Below are 17,578 nucleotides of genomic sequence, written 5' to 3'. Positions count from 1 at the left end.
ACATTTCGTAATTTTAAAAGTAAGTCTCAACATCACTTCTAACGATGAATATTTGGAGTGTTGGAATAAGTGAAGTCATGCGGACAGAATTCTTGAAAGAGATTCTTGAGACAAGATTTAATCCGGATACTTCTCAACGAGATTTCTTATTTTATGTTTTATTAAATCATTCTGAAGAAAATCTACGAATATAATTGTGTAAAACTTGTATTGAAAACTTAGAATCTGACGGTTCATTATACTTAAAATAAACTAATACAACAATATCGTAATGTTAATGAAAGTTCTTCTGATTAAATTTAATGTTCATCTATTTAGTAACTTTTTTTGTGGATATTAATATCGAGAAAAAACGTTTTATAAAAAGAAACACATTGTAACTACAATTTCTTTATATTCTTTTTTTTATACTAAATATTTTTTTAAATTTAATTAAATTTTTGATCATTTTTAAATTTGATATACACGTTTTATTCTGTAATCTTTAATAGGTAACCAATAAGATTTTTATGTTGCAATAATCGATTTTAACTTAAAATATAGACGTGAATTTAATATTTTTAAAAATATTTTATTTATTTGCAATTTCTATTTAAAGGTTCATATTTCTTGAATTCAGGTTGAATAATTTTTTTTATAATTACGAAAAAAAATATACGGGCTTTAAAAATTTGTAGATTTATACCGGACAGATTTGTATTCCTAGGAAGGTGAGATTCCATCGATTAAGTTATTGCGTGCTTAACTGTTTTTAATTAAAAACCGAGAATTAGTAAAAAATAATAATAAGGAAAAAGAAAGTGAATGAAACGAGTTAAAGTTTATTGAAAATCACGATCCTGAATTCTTTTTGCGATGCGCTTTGTTCTTTTCTTGACAATGATAACCATTTTTCCTTTAAATTGGACTCCAGTGCGAAACAAGATCTATTGCTACGGTTGCAAGTCCTTTTCTTTAAATAAGAAAAAGCGAGATGACGGGTAAACGAAAGAGTGGTGAAAAAAATAGTATAGAAGTAAAAGCATCCTGTGTATTTTCTGAGGCTACTGTTAAGAGAAATTCTAGCTTCTCACGTGTACAGAAATTATTACGGAAAACAGGAGCGTACTTACTCTCGTTTGCTCTTCCTTCTTTTTTTTTTTCCTTTTTTCTTTCTTTATATCTGTATTCAAATTGTTTTCACTTTTCTTTTTTTTTCTTATCTTTCTCCCTTTCACATAATTTTCTTCTTTCTCTTTTCTTCATTCTTCCTTCTTTTCTTTTGCATATAATATGTGTTACATTTTTATCATTAAACTCTAACGAATTTAAAGTTAATTTAAAAACTGGATTTTTTAATTTTTTTTCTCCCGTTCTACATACAAGGGTAAAAGTCAATTCCGAAATGTAATTATATTTTTGCGTGTAAGTACAGAAATGTTAGATTTTCGCGTATTAGAATGATTAGTGGCATGTTTCTATCAAAGAAGAACAAAGAAAATAAATATTATCTAAAAAACTTTTTTTGCGATTATACAATTTATTTATATGAAATATTTTATGTTATATAAGTATACGCTTTATATTGTCGTTAACTAAAATTAATTTTCTCGTCCGATCATTTGTCAATTTATTGGAAACGTTAATATTATTTATTTCTCATCATAGCTACGCAACTATTTCCATAAATTAGGCTCAGTTGTGTGATATTTGAACCTATCATTGTACATCGATAAATTTTTTACTTATATATTATTATTTATATTTCATTTTTTTTGGTTACGTATTATACATTTTCAGTCGACAAAAATTCTGTTAATTAAAAAAAAAATAGAAAAACAAATGTCACTTGAACGGTAATTTAAAAAGTAATATAAACGTACAAATATATGACAGCATCCCTGAATAGGTTAAAAAATAAAATAAAGAAAAAAAAATTCTACAATAATGAAACAATATATTTATAATTATAATTTTAATTGTCGTAAAGTTAATAAAAAAAAACTAATAATTATGGCAGAATTGTTATTCAAAGCTTAAGATTAGTCATTTTATTAACCTCTTTATTTACATTTGGTAAAGTTCAAAAGATTAACTAAAAACGTTTAAAAATTTGATCTAGTCACAAATTCGATCTTACGAAAAATTCGTTTATTGATAGAATTAAAATCATAATCAGTACTTCGCTTGCAAATGCGAATAGATGAGAATACGAGGTAAAACGAAAAACGGTTATAAAGTTCCAAGTCTGGATTGCAGAGTAAATGCGATATAAATGCGATGGATTTCTGGCCAGTAATTCTCTTACAATTATGGGATGAATGGTTTGACGCTTTATCATAGTTAAGGATTCATAAAAATGAAATTTTACAAGGCACACGAAAAAAATTGTCTTCCTGAAAAACATTCGCATGAATTCGGTGAAGGCACCAACTAAATTCTTTTTACATATCTGATAACGAGATTTAAACTTTCGTGACCTTGAACGGTCATTCATCCCTATTAATACAAAGAAGTGTGATATTATATTATTCTTATTTTCTTTCCGAGCAGAGTTCGTTTATAGAAATTAAAAATGATCAAATAAAACTGTGCCGCTATATGCTCAAATCTATCTTGTATTAACGATTTTCTTAATTTTTTTAACGCAGGAAACGTGCATTTTGTCATATATATTTAATTTTACAACCAACAATGGCTTTCACAAAAATAAAAATCAAGTTAGGTGTTATATGGCTTCCTCAACAAAAGCTAAGCATAAAAAACCTCGGTAGTACGTAACTTTTTATTTTCAAGCTCGTATTGCTTTTTTGCAATTTTTCACGATAATATATCATTTTTATAAAGTAAATTTCGTTTTCCGTTCGAATTAGAACGTTGTTGTAATAAACGGTATAAATTTCATAACAATTATTAATAAAATAATTCCAATTGTTTGAGTAAATGTGTAGGATATTTTGTAAATAATTTTAGTTATCGGTAAAACTGGAATTATAAATTTTAGACAGAAATAAACGTCATTTTCGCTAGTGTTGTCCCTATGGATTTAATTGTTTACGTTATTTAATAACTTTATCAAAAGTTGTCTTAATTAGCAGAAAGGATTTATTCATTTGGATAGAAGAACTTATAAAAAAAATAATTCCCCCACAAAGAATCGAACGTTAAATACCCAGCGCGAGAAACGAAGACGTTACTACTTACGCTAACGCACCACTTGGTAATAGCTCAATTTATTTCTTACAATTCTTAAGACTTCGAAGATGAATCAGAATGCATTACTGTTTTCTTATAACATAATAAAAATGAATTAAAATTATGTATAGACAAAAAATAAATTCCACGTTTTTAGAATATCCTTTCATATATATCTTGAATTAATTTTGTGTGGTTATAAAATTCTTCTTTTTCAAATATGTATTTAATTTGATAAACTAATAAATTTTTACGAGACAAAAAGTCAGTAATTTAAAATTTTATAAAATACATAATTTAATAGGAAAAATATTTAAATTTTAAATTTCGTCTTAAAGAGAATACGTATTCAATTTGATATACAAATAAATTTTTGTGAGGCAAAGAATTTATATCAATTATTTATTCTAATTAATTTTATGGCGAGACACAAAATTAATTCATTATTTTTACTCTCAACTAAATAATAATAGTTTCTGTTAAAATGAATTATTTTTTTTTACTCAAGGTTCATTATTTTTGACAATAAATAAAGAAACGGCGTGCCATAAGCATCAAGATTCGATTTAAAAGTGCCGCGCTTATACGCCGATATATAGATATATAGAACGCTCGACGCACGATGGCCAAAACGAAAAATTCTCGCTACCGAAAGAAAAAATAGAAAGAGAGAAATATCGGTTTTCTTTCTCACTCGCACTCGTATACAAAACGCTCGACGCTCGATGGCCAAGACGTAAAATTCTTGCTACCGAAAGAAAAAATATAAAAAGAGAAATATCAGAACACTCAACAATCGATGGCCGAGGACAATAATACCCGTTATCGCATGATAAATAAAAAGAGAGAAATATTGGTTTGTTCTCTCACTCGCACTTTCATTCAAAATCGAGAGTCCCGAAGATTGCCGAAGATCCTTCGTTTGTGTATTAGTGCACACGGACGCTCGCACGCATACTAGCTCGCTCGCGTGTAAAACGCGACGGAGGGATAAGCTTGCTTTCTCCCACTCTTAAAATTTTTTTCCCATCTTCAATCCAATTTTATTCGCTTATTTTTGAAAATACGAAGATAACTCATAGAACATTTTTTATGTATATTTTAATTCTCTACAACTTTTGTTTAAAACTTTTTTCGATTAAATGCCTAGATTCTAAGATAAGGCTATATTTTACCCTTTTTTACCCTTTTTCCCCAAGATGCCGGTTGCTGATTTTATTATAATTAGCACCATTCGATTCAGCGTCGTCAACTTACCCTTAGGTCAAATTTTGAAGCGATCAGCTAAAAAGGTCAGTTTTTGGCCCGCGTTGACTGGCCTAATATAAATCAAACAAAGCAAAAACGTTGAGACCACCGGTGGATCACACTTTACTGTTCCGTTGAGCGGCGTGACCCACTTGTGGATCACTTGTTTTCAGAAAATTAGTCGTTAAAAAAATAAGTTGATTTTATTATTTCTTAACATTACATATAAAAATTAAGTATAATAAACATTAACATTCAATATTTTAAATTGATAACAATTATTAATTTATACCTATGCAACTTTTCAAAATAACGATGTTGCCCCGCCCCACGAAGCGTAAGGAGATAAGACAGTCCCGCCTCACGCGGAAAAACTTAGATTTTCGCCCCAGCGTGAACGTGTTAAATAAATAGAACCTAAAATAATGAACAAACAAAGATTATTTTTCTTGAATAACAAATTTTTTTAATAACATCTCACTTTAATGGATTTTTTTAAACACGTGAGGGAGGTATGCATTAGTTTCCGGCAGATTTAATAATTATAATTTTTTTCCGAACGCTAATAAAGTAAATTATATTCCTCTATTACTGATTGTATTGTGCGCAGATTTTCCCAACATGGAGTTCTCTAATGATTGTGATAAGCTAATGATCAGGAAGAAGAAAGGTTGAATTAAAATAAGAAATAAAACACGTGATTGAGCCAATAGAAAATACATAATATTTTTATTAGCTCGTCAGGGAAAAGCCTTGCGGCATATAAATGCTCATTGATAAATTGTATATAATACTGAACAGCGTCTAACCAAAGATTGGACACGTGGGTCACCTTTCGCTCGCCTCGCTTCTATATAGATACAATAATGAATCTCGCCTCTGACTCGTCTGTAGAGTGTCAAGAGAGTTTAAACACTTCGCTTATTCTCTTTCTCATCGGTTTGCTGCTTTCGCGGTGATGCACCTCCCTCTCTCGTACGTGGAAGTATAAGGGATACACTTATACCTCGCTTATATACAGGGTGATTCACTAATTCTTGCCACCAAGATAGCTCCGAAAATGTGACAGTAGCAGGAAAGTTTATACAACAAAAATTGCAAGAAAAATTCAGGAGTATAATATGACGTCAGTTTTTTTGCTAGGTTTAGTCGCTTCTAAGATTTAAGAGGCAAGTTTGTTTTTTTAAATGGAATGCTATGTTTTGGTACTTATTTTCTGATAACGGCTGTCGTGGTGAATACAGGTGAATCCAACGATGTGTAACATTAAATACAATAAATATTCAATTAATATGACGTACTCATTAAACCTGACTAGTCCGTCTGACTGTTCCGTCCTTTGTTGGACACCTGAAGGATGACGTAACCTTACGCAAGCACGATGCGGTGGAGCTGTATCGTAGCTGGGCGACTAGTTCGCCAAACTTGACCTTTGTTGATCTTCAAATACCTTAATGTTGCACATTGTTGGATTCACCATGAAAGCCGCTATCAGAAAATAAGTGCCGAAACATAGCATTCCATTTAAAAAAACAAACTTGACTCTTTATTCTCTGAAGCGACTTAACCTAGCAAAAAAAAACTGACGTCATATTATATTCCCGAATTTTTCATGCAACATTTGTTCTATAAACTTCTTTGCTACTATCATACTTTCAGAGCTATCTAGGTAGCAAGAGTTAATAAATCACTCTGTATATTGTTTTCTTGTATAATATCTGTCCTCATGGGGGGCGTGTACTTTCCAACGGAAGAGAATAGCAAATGCGGTTTTGTTAGCGGGCATAGCAGGGCGTGCTTAGCAACGGTTCAAAGGGGGTGGTGGGGCGGCTATTGACACTCTTCGATATTCCCTAAATGACTAAAGGCGACAATGGCTATGACCATATTTTAGGTAAGATTAATATAACCGTACGTATACATACATTAAAATTAACACGTTGACTGCCACGCTTGTTTAAAACAAAATCCCCGTCAGGCCACGCGTGCTATCGTAAGATGTGTGCTGATATCTGCTACGATCCTCACTTGTCACGTTATTTCTCTGCACGAGCAGTTGTAATCTTTGCCGTGTACTGAGTAGTACAATTTAAAATCTCTGTCCATAATTTTTCAATGGTGAAGAGAAAGATGAAAAAGTCAGTGTGCAATGATTCACATAGCAGTGAAAGGAAGACTAGTCACGCTGGTTGCTCAAATTCGGATAGCAGCGATGAGGAAGTAATCAGATTGCCCAAAAGAAGAAAAGTAAATCGAATCATATCGTCAGATTCTGATACGGATACGGATAAATGCAATTTTAGTGATAATGAATTTTATGAAGATACTGTTGACGAGATGTTACGAGATTTGGTCTTGGAAGAAGAAAGCAACGTTGATGATACTGAGGAAGTTCCAATTCAACAGAGTGAATGGAGTGAATTTAGTGGTCGGCAAAAATAATTTTCTTTTCAAGAAACAGGCGGTCTGAATAAGCAATTACCTGACGATATAAATCCGTATGAGGTGTTTAGCTTGTTCGTCGATGACGAAATCATAAACTTGCTGGTATTAGAAACTAATAGATATGCACAACAAAAACTAAATGAATCGAGGCTGACTCCAGGTTCACGAATGCGTAAATGGAAATCAACAAATCCTGAAGATTTAACCGTGCCTTCGGTTCGACGAAATACGCATTGCATCACCGTTCGCAGAAATAATTTGGGGAAAAGCCTTAGACGCGCATGCAAACGGTTTTACGCAAATAAAAGGGAAGAACTAGAAACATCAAAGGCACGAGCAAATCTTAGAAAACCTACTACATTTTGTCCAAGCTGCCCTGATCAACCGCAACTTTGCAGCGAATGCTTCAATAATTTGCACTGTAAATAATTTTGTTAATAAACGATTTTTAAAAAAATTCAACAGTATTATTATCTCCTGTCAAATATTTATCTAAATATGTTCGGAAATCCTTTGGAAGGAGTCACGAAAGTAAAGGGGAAACGGCTCGATGAGAACTCTTGCTGTCACCCGAATATGGGTGACGTTGCCTGATGAGAACTTTTGCTGTCACCCGAATACGGGTGACATGGCAGTCAACGTGTTAAATAAACTGCAAATATTAACTTTTAAAGTGCAAAAAAGAATATAAAAAGTTGTTTTCAAACGATTACATATTCTTTCAAAAGTAATTTTTATTATATTTTATTGTTTAAATTAATAAATAAAACGCGAGTCTTATAAAGCCGTACAATAATAATAAAAGTAATTATAGAACAGATCCTTTTTTGTCTTATAAGCACGGTCAATACAAAATTTACAATACGTATTATTTAGACACTATTAATATTGGGTAGGCAACTAAGTTATTGTGGATTGTGAATAAGAAGGAAAATTCCCAATTCAATAATTTAACTATTAATTTCATAAAAAGATAAATATTGGGTTGGCAAGAAAGTAATTTCGGATTTTTATTGTGAAATAATATTTGAATTTTCTATACAAAAAATGAACTTTAATCAGTCAAATATCTTCCATTTTGTTCGATGACCTTTTGCAATCTTTCTAATTACTTCATTATCCTGCGCTCATAGAATTTCTGGTCCTTAATAGCAAAAAACTCAACTAAGTGCAATTTGAGGTCATCGTTATTACCGAAATTTTAACCCTTTAAGAAGTTTTGTAAACTTCGGAATAAATGATAATCCGATAGTGCAAGGTTGGGGCTGTATGAGGGATGCGACATCACTTCCCAACCAAGCTCCAATAGTTTCGTACGTGTTGCTAAAGATGTGTGAGGCCTCGCATTGTCGTGGTGGAACACGATTCCTTTGCAATTTGCAAATTTTGACCTTTACTCTTTTGATTGCTTTCTTCAATTTCATAAGTTGTTAGTAGTAAACATCTGAGTTGATCGTTCGGTTGTTTGGAAGCAGCTCAAAATACACAACACCCTTGTAATTCCACCAGATTGACAGCATGATCTTTTTTTGATGCAACTCAGCTTTTGATATGGTTTGTGCTGGTTCATTATGCTTAGACCATGATCTTTTTCGATTAACTTTATTAAAGACAATCCATTTTTCATCGCCAGTGATAATTCGTTTCAAAAAAGGTCGATTGCATTACGTTTGAAATGTGTATCAGAAACAATGATTCGTTGTGTGAGTGAATTTCTTTCAATTCGTGCGGAACCCAAATATCGATCTTTTTAACAAGTCAAAGACGTCTTATATGATTTTCAATTGTTGTGTGTGATACATTTAACTGTTTTGCACAGTTATGTGACGATTCGATTCAATTATCGCTTTCATTTTGTCATCATCAACTTCAGAAGGTCGACCAGAACGTTGGTCAACTTTCAGTGAGAAATCTCCAGAACGAAATTTTTTAAACCAATTCTGACAGGTGCGTTCTGTTAAACAATCAACACCATAAACTTCACATATCTCTTTGAGAGCCTCAGCCGATTTCTTGCCTTTATGAAAATAAAAAAGTAAAATGTGTCGAAAATGCTTATTTTTGCACTCCATGTTAAAACTGACAGTAAACAGACAGTTGTAAAAAAAATTACACAAAATTGGTTTCTATAGCGACCTAAAGGTATCGTCTATCAAATCTTAAAAAAAAAAATTTTAATATTGAAAGAAAAATAACGAAACAAACATAACGCTAATAACTGGTGCAAACCGAAATTACTTTCTTGCCCACCTAATATAATTTTATTTATCAACTAATAAACTATCATATAAATATAAAAAGTTATCAGAAAAATTTGTTGTGTAGATAATAATGAACAAAATTGCAAAATTTGCAAGCAATTTATGTATTCAACGTAATGAAAGGAACATCTATGCATTTCAAGTGAACGAATAATAATTAATTTTTTCTTAAAAGTCACAGTGATTATTAAAATAGTAAGATTGTTGTATTTACTTGTTTAGATGTTTCAATTTACAAAAGTGATACTTATATTTAATTTAAATAAATGCGTAGTGAGAATATTTCCTATCTATTGGAATGTCTCATTGGAGGGGACATACGTTTCATGGTTAAGTCTTTAACCTTATTGGAGAGTCGTAACAATTGCCCTACAAATCCTGCTGTGATAAGTGCATTCCAAAAGTTCACTAGGAGTAGTTGATTGACCCATCACTCCCAAAGAATTACGCCGGAAAAGTATGGCTTTTAGCCGAGAAGAAGTCAATCGTTGTCCGAAAACTTCTGCTAATGCAGAATATCAGCTTCCACTTCCTCTAAGGCAGTCCATCTGATTGTTTTAACAAGTTCTCCGGTCCTACTTCCAATATAATACAATAAGTAGCAACCCCTCGTAAATTCCAGTGCTGATCGGGAAAAAGGTATGTTGTAACTAGGAGTGTAACAATTAAATCTAATTGTCCCATTACATAAGTATCCTTACAGATAAGTTGCCCTCCAGTAGGAAGGGGTATAAGGGTTACTGACTAATTCAACTCCCATCAAATATGTATATGATATCAGATACAGTCTCATAGAGAAAATACATTCAGAATTTAATTGATTTATTGAGCAGTAAGTGTATAGTAAGTTGGGTTGCTTCTGGTCACTCGTCAAATAATTGTAGGTGCGCAGCTATATCCCCTCATTGATTATCCTCTGGAAGAAATTTTCCTAATTCCGTTAATCTAAATTCTTTCTCACTTGATATAAGAGACATGAGGATTAATCAGAAATCTTGTTCATGTCCATTTGTCTTACTTCAGATGATATCCGATTTAATCTCAAGAAAATTCTCAGTTGAGAACCTATGTGTGAATTTTTTGAAAAAGAGTGGAGTAGGGCAGTAGGAGGGCAGTATTTGTGGGTCTTATTTTATCAGATCATGAGTTAACCTTACCTTGCGGCATCGACCTCGGTTCTGTCTCGTTCGATATAATTGGGCTGGTTGGATGATTGGTCCTACCTCCTTGGTAGAAATATAAGGAGCACAAACTCCATGTACACAAATGGGATATAAAAAAAAAGCGCCAGTGTTCTATTTTTACCAAAATGAAAGGGAAATAAAGCGGCAGTTTGAAATAGAAATAATAATACGAAATTATAACGGTAAACACTTAGGTTGTTTAAGTATAAATAATTGAAATTAAATAAATAATTATTTAATAATTGTATAAAATAATGTGTAAATAGTAATAATGATAATAAATTTAGATTAAATCCTAATCATTTAGTAAAAAAAAAAACGAGAATGTGTTATTCAACCTTTTATAATTTTATTCACTTTTCCACTTGGTAGACTTTTGACATAAGAATCTTAAATTGCTTCTTTTTGAAAATGCGAATCACGAACATATTGACATTTACTTAATTATTTACTTTGACGTAAACGCGACGCAAGGGGTAAAAAAAAATATTTAAGTCATTAATTTATAGTAAATCTTGTGCTTCATCGATGCTTTTTTATTTTTTTTGAAATTTAATAAAATAGCATCTTCTGGCATTAGTTTTCGATTTTTCACCAAAAAATCGTGAGTTTCTTGTTTAAAAAAAATCGAAGTTTTTCACGTAAATAAAAATCCTTCAATAAAGAACTAGTTTCTAGTGCTATTATTAAACAGTCAAAATTTTATCAAAATCCATTGAGTTTTTATTGAATTATAGTGGTCACTGACTTGACAAATATATTTTCGAGAAAAACACATTTAAAAATATTTTATTTGCATACAGTATTATATTTTCGTAAAATTTTGAGCTCGATGGATAAAACTAAACTTTTTTTATGTATTTTAATCCGTTGAATCCGATCCATTGCTATCTCCTCCCCCTCTTACAAAGGTAATGTTTCCATCTTTATCACCCTTCGATCTCCCATTATGCACCTTCAATCCAAACTCTTCGCATATTAGGTCAGTCAACGAAGGCCAAACATCAACTTTTCTTACTAACAGCTTCAAAATTTGACCTAAGAGTAAGTTGACGACGCTGAATCGAATAGTGCTAATTTTATTAAAATCAATTACCGAGGTTTTGAGAAAAAGGGTAAAAAAGGGTAAAATATAGCCTTATCTTAGAATCTAGGCATTTAATCAAAAAAAGTTTCAAACAAAAGTTATAAAGAATTAAAAAATACATAAAAAAAATTCTATGGTTTATCTTCGTATCTGCAAAAGTAAGCGAGAAAGAGTGGTAAAAGTAATTGTAAGAGTGGGGAAGCAAGTCCCGCCTCTCAGTCAGCTTTTACACGCGAGCGGGCTAGTGTGCGTGCGAGCGTCCATGTGCACTAATACATAAACGAAGGATCTTCGGAAATCTTCGGGACTCTCGGTCTTGAATGAAAGTGCGAGTGAGAAAACAAACCAATATTTCTCTCTTTTTATTTATCATGCGATAACGAGTATTTTTGTTTTGGCCATCCATTGTTGAGCGTTCTGTATACGAGTGCGAGTGAGACAATAAACTGATATTTCTCTTTTTATATTTTTTCTGTTGGTAGCAAGAATTTTACATCTTGGCCATCGAGCGTCGAGCGTTCTATATTTCTATATATATCGGCGTATAAGCGCGGCACTTTTAAATCGAATCTTGATGCTTATGGCACGCCGTTTCTTTATTTATTGTCAAAAATAATGAACCTTGAGTAAAAAAAAAATAATTCATTTTAACAGGAACTATTATTATGGTTGAGAGTAACAATAATGAATTAATTTTGTGTCTCGCCATAAAATTAATTAGAATAATTAATTGATATAAATTCTTTGCCTCACAAAAAATTATTTGTATATCAAATTGAATACGTATTCTCTTTAAGACGAAATTTAAAATTTAAATATTTTTCCTATTAAATTATGTATTTTATAAAATTTTAATTTACTGACTTTTTGTCTCGTAAAAATTTATTAGTTTATCAAATTAAATACATATCTGAAAAGAAGAATTTTATAACCACACATAAAATAATTCAAGATATATGAAAGGATATTCTAAAAACGTGGAATTTATTTTTTGTCTATACATAATTTTAATTCATTTTTATTATGTTATAAGAAAACAGTAATGCATTCTGATTCATCTTCGAAGTCTTAAGAATTCTACGAAAAAAATTGAACAATTACCAAGTGGTGCGTTAGCGTAAGTAGTAACGTCTTCGCTTCTCGCGCTGAGTATTAACGTTCGATTCTTCGTGGGGGAATTATTTCTTTTATAAGTTTTTCTATCCTTAACAAGAAGACGGTCAGTGAGTCCCACCTCAGATTTTTTTCAAATTTTGCACTAACGATATAAAATCTATGAAGAAATCAACATTATTACGCGAGTAATAAAGTTACTAATTATAAATTAAATAATATTCAATAAATAACAAAAATTAATTTTTAACGTGCCGAAACGAGACATTTTTTAGGATGATATTTACAGGATGAATTTGTAATTTAAGTAATAATGTTGTTAATAGGAAAAAAAAATTTAAATTTTAAATTTCGTCTCAACACGTTCACGCCAAAGTGACCCACCAGTAGGTCACAAGTGGCTGTTCTGTGGGGCGGCGTGACCCACTGCTGTGTCACACTTGTCCATTCCCGTGGGGCGGGGTGACCTATTTGTGGGTCACACTTTAATATTCCGTGGGGCGGCGTTGCTAGCAACGATACTGTAGCGTGTTCGTCGATATGCAATAATAATTAATTCACTAGGGAAGAATATTATTAGAATATTTTTATATGTTAAACGTATCAAAAAGGATTTTACAAAATATATATTTTAAACTTAACAAAATGTAATAATGAGAAAACGAAAGTAGTGACTAGAGTTCAGTCTTTGAACGCTGCTAGTTAAACACGTGTGTCTCGCTCGGTGGTTGTAACGGAAGAGAGCGAATAGTAGCGGCTGTTCATATACTTGGTGCTTTCCTAATTCTTTGGTTTCGTCACTAGCGGCGTGACGATAAGAGTGCCGGTGGCGCCAAGCTTTGGCGTGACGGCCACAATACTCCCCCTCAAGTCTCTTGAGACGGTAAGTTGAAAGAGACTTTCTTCTTAACATATGTTTTGGTTGGTATATTGGTTGTTGCTGACCAGTGGTGTTCAGGCATTGGATTGATTACTGTAGGTTGAGCGTCGTTTTCTGTGTCCGTTTTTGATATATAGGCAGGTTTCAATCTGTCAATGTTAATATCCTTAAGCGTACCATTTATGTCTAATTCAAAAATTGTATCAGATTTTTTTCTTGTAATTTTGTATGGTCCTCGATAGGGTTGTTCTAGCGGTGCTTTGACATGATCTGAGCGAATAAATACATGAGTACAAGTATGGAGGTTTTTTGGAATAAATATCCTTGATTTTATATGATGAGCTGTTGGTGTCGGTCTCAATCCTCTCATGTATTCACGATGCTTTTCTATAAAGATCTGTGGATTAGCTGCAGAGTCATTGTTAATGAAAAATTCACCTGGATTGCGTAAGGTAGTTCCATAAAGCATCTCAGCTGGTGAGGCTTGTAAATCTTCCTTGTAGCTGTTACGGAGTCCAAGTAATGCTGTGGACAGTATTTCTGTCCAAGGTTTTGGTGAACACATTAATGAAGATTTAAGTGTGCGATGCCATCGTTCGATCATACCATTTGATTGTGGGTGGTAAGGTGTTGTGCGTTGTCTATTGCAACCGATGAATCTTGTGAAGGCCTGAAACAAGGATGACTCGAATTGTGAACCTTGATCAGTTGTTATTGTAGTAGGCGTGCCATAATGTGCGATCCAGTGGTCGAAGAGTGAAGTAATGATGGTATCCGCTGTAGTATCTTTTAATGGAATTGCAACAGGCCATCTGGAGAAACGGTCAATGATAGTCAAGCAGTATTTGTAATTATTGTATTCAGGTAGTACTATGATGTCCAAGTGTATGTGTTTAAATCGATCATCCGGTATGTTGATGTGTTGAGGTGGAGTGTGTGTGAGTCGTTGTACTTTGGAAAGTTGGCATGGTATGCAATCATTTGACCAAGTATTTGTATCTTTGTTGATGCTTGGCCATACAAACTTCTGCCGTAGTTGTCGTGAAGTTGCTTTCTTGCTTGGATGCGAAAGTCCATGAATGATGTTAAAGGCAGTTTTACGAAGAGTAGCAGGAAGATAAGGTCGGATGATTCCAGTCGATACGTCACAGTAAATACTAGTGTTGTCAAGTTTGAGTTTATTTAACTGTAGAGAAGTAGTATTGTTTCTGTGTATTTCTGTAAGTTCAGTGTCGTCTTGTTGGTGTTGTTGAATTGTTTGATAGTCTAATGTCGTTGGTATGTCGATTGTGTTGATTCTTGAAAGAGTATCAGCAGCTACGTTTTCCTCACCCTTTACGTAGACTATGTCCGTTGTAAACTGTGAGATGTAGTCTAGTTGTCTAAGTTGTCGTTCAGATGCCTTTTCTAGTTTTTGTGAGAAGGCGTAAGTCAGTGGTCTGTGATCTGTTCGTATTGTAAACTGTCGTCCTTCTAAGAGGTGTTTGAAATGTTTGGTGCTAGCAAAAATGGCAAGAAGTTCTCTGTCGTATGTGCTGTACCGTTTTTCAGTTTCTGTCAGTTTCCGTGAGAAAAATCCAATCGGTCTCCATTGGTTGTCATGTTCTAGCTGTTCAAGCGTTGAGCCGATTGCTGTGGTTGAAGCGTCTGTCGTGAGTCGTAGTTTTGCAGTTTGAATTGGGTAATTGTTAAGAGTTACAGAGGAAAGTGCTTTTTTGCAATCATAGAAGGATTGTTTTGAGATTTCAGTCCAGGAGATAGGAGTTTTGTCTTTTTTTTTAGAATTTTTAAGATAGACTGTAAGAGGCAGTTGCAACTGCGCTGCGTTTTTAATGCAAGGTCGATAGTAGTTGAACATGCCTAGAAATTTCCGAAGTTCCAAGACTGTTGATGGGAGTGGAAAATCGTCAATAGCTTTTACTCTGTCAGGATTTGGATGATATCCTTCACCGCTGATGTGATAGCCAAGAAAAGGTACTTGTTCCTGTCCAAAAATGCATTTGTTGACATTGATTGATAGTTTGTGATCATGTAGTTTCTGGAAGACTTGTTGTAGATGGTCAGTGTGTTGTTTGTGATTTTCAGACATGACCAGAATGTCATCAATATAAATGAATACAAAGTCCAACTCCCTAAATATGTAGTCAATATATCTTTGAAATGTTTGAGTAGCGTTTTTTAATCCAAATGGCATTCCAACGTACTCGTATAATCCCCAAGGTGTTGTAATGGCTGTTTTTTGTATGCTGTTCTCATTGACTGGTATTTGGTTGTAAGCTCTTGTTAAATCGATGGTTAAAAAGACTTTTTTACCGTGAATATTTAAGAATAGGTTTTGAATTAATGGTGGTGAGTATTTGTCTGGTACTGTGATACTGTTTAGTTTGCGGTAGTCACCACATAGTCTGTATGTATTGTCTTTTTTCTTAGTCAGATGTATTGGACTTGCCCAAGGGCTGCTGGATGGCCGTATTACTCCGTTGTCCAGGAGTCTGCGTATCTCAGCTCTAGCTGCAGTTGCTTTTTCCCCAAAGAGTTTACGTGGACGTTCAGTAACAGGTGGTCCTACAGTGACGATGGTGTGACTGAACGCACTCTTTGCGTCTGGCAAAAAGAAATTGGGTTTAGTGATATCAATGTATTGTGATAGCAAACCTGCAAATGGCATGTCGTGGCTAACAGTTGATATGCTGTGGATTGTCGTCTTAGTAGCTGTGCCTGGGATTGAGAGCATGGTGTTTCTGTCTTTTGTGGTGAAATGGTGCTGCCCTGGTCCGTCTGTGCCGCGGACAGCACTTCTAGTTTCCCTGTTTGTCCTTCATCTGTGAGAAGCTACAAGGCAGTGTACAGCGTTGTGCATTTATGCCGAAACGGCGATGATAATAGCAGATCCCCTCCTGGGAGCGTGATCGGCTGGGGAATCGTTGACCTTGGTACACCGAACGGCTGCGACTGCGTCTGTAGTTGTTGTTATTAGATTGAGCGAGTCTGAGCTCATTGCTTAAGCTGTCGAATCTCAAAATGAGGCTATTTAATTTTTCTTCTAAAATATCCATCCTTGTATCCCTAACGCTTTGGTTCCCAAAGGCGGCGTTACGGTGCGAGACGGCCATCACACCCGATTCCGCGCAACTTTCCAGCATCGCATCCGCCATATCCGCCAACTTTCCTAGAGGAACTTCTGTACAACCAACTAAGTATGTTCGGATATTTGTGGGCATGCTTTGGAGGAATTTGGTACGAAGAAATTCTTCATGGACCAAATCACCGCTCAGATTGCGCATTTCCCGTAGAAATTGTGACGGTTGTCTATCGCCCAATTGTAGTTCATTGAGGAATCTTAAAATTTGTTTCTGTTTCGAATCTGTCAATCTTTGTAATATGAGTCTTTTAATAGCGTTATACTTATCTCCTTCCGGTGGTTTTCGAAGAAAGTCAGATATTTTGTCCATTATATCAGGGGTCAATGCCTCGAAGAGAAGTTCGAACTTCCTGGCGTCCGAAGTGATACGTCTGTTCTTAAAGATATACTCGATTTGTTGGAACCAAATGTCCGGCATACTGCTCAAGAATGTTGGTAATCTGACTGTAACCTCGTTTACTAAATCAGCTGTAGTTGTGGTTGTGAGATGGCTAGCTGTTTCCGCTCCAAAGGTCGCCTGTTGGAAAGTGGATGCCTCTTGAGGCATTCGTCTCGTGTTTTCTGCCATGTTGGCCGTGTCTTCGTTCCGTCCTGCGGCTCTTGTGACTGGTGGTGAGCGGGTCAAATCGAACGACATGTTTTTTGTAGATTTTCTTTTCTTTGATAATGGTCCTCTTTTATACTAAGAATGCACGTGGTTGCACGCGGCCTTGAAGATTTTGGATCACGTAAGTTAGCACGTGGTTTCTCTTAATCGTTTTTGATCACGTCGGTAGCACGTGGTTGAATAATCCTTTTTGATCACGTCGGGGTCACCAATTGTAGCGTGTTCGTCGATATGCAATAATAATTAATTCACTAGGGAAGAATATTACTAGAATATTTTTATATTTTAAACGTATCAAAAAGGATTTTACAAAATATATATTTTAAACTTAACAAAATGTAATAATGAGAAAACGGAAGTAGTGACTAGAGTTCAGTCTTTGAACGCTGCTAGTTAAACACGTGTGTCTCGCTCGGTGGTTGTAACGGAAGAGAGCG

The 17,578-nt window shown here is 34.0% G+C and overlaps 2 protein-coding genes across 2 annotated transcripts; both read right to left on the bottom strand.

Annotated features, from left to right (window-relative positions):
- Positions 1 to 13,378: 13,378 nt before the first annotated feature.
- LOC122517919 lies at positions 13,379 to 13,861 on the bottom strand. Its single transcript, XM_043636538.1, has one exon. It carries the CDS (start codon positions 13,859 to 13,861, stop codon positions 13,379 to 13,381), a length of 483 nt encoding a protein of 160 aa, XP_043492473.1.
- Positions 13,862 to 16,190: 2,329 nt separating this feature from the next.
- Positions 16,191 to 17,171, bottom strand: LOC122517918. The gene has a single exon (XM_043636536.1). It carries the CDS (start codon positions 17,169 to 17,171, stop codon positions 16,191 to 16,193), a length of 981 nt encoding a protein of 326 aa, XP_043492471.1.
- Positions 17,172 to 17,578: the final 407 nt, after the last annotated feature.

The sequence above is a fragment of the Polistes fuscatus genome, unplaced genomic scaffold (assembly GCF_010416935.1).
Source record: "Polistes fuscatus isolate 324 unplaced genomic scaffold, CU_Pfus_HIC Scaffold22, whole genome shotgun sequence".
Lineage (NCBI taxonomy): Eukaryota > Metazoa > Arthropoda > Insecta > Hymenoptera > Vespidae > Polistes > Polistes fuscatus.
Note: the sequence above shows the minus strand (reverse complement) of the source record. Positions and strands in the feature narration are given on the sequence as shown.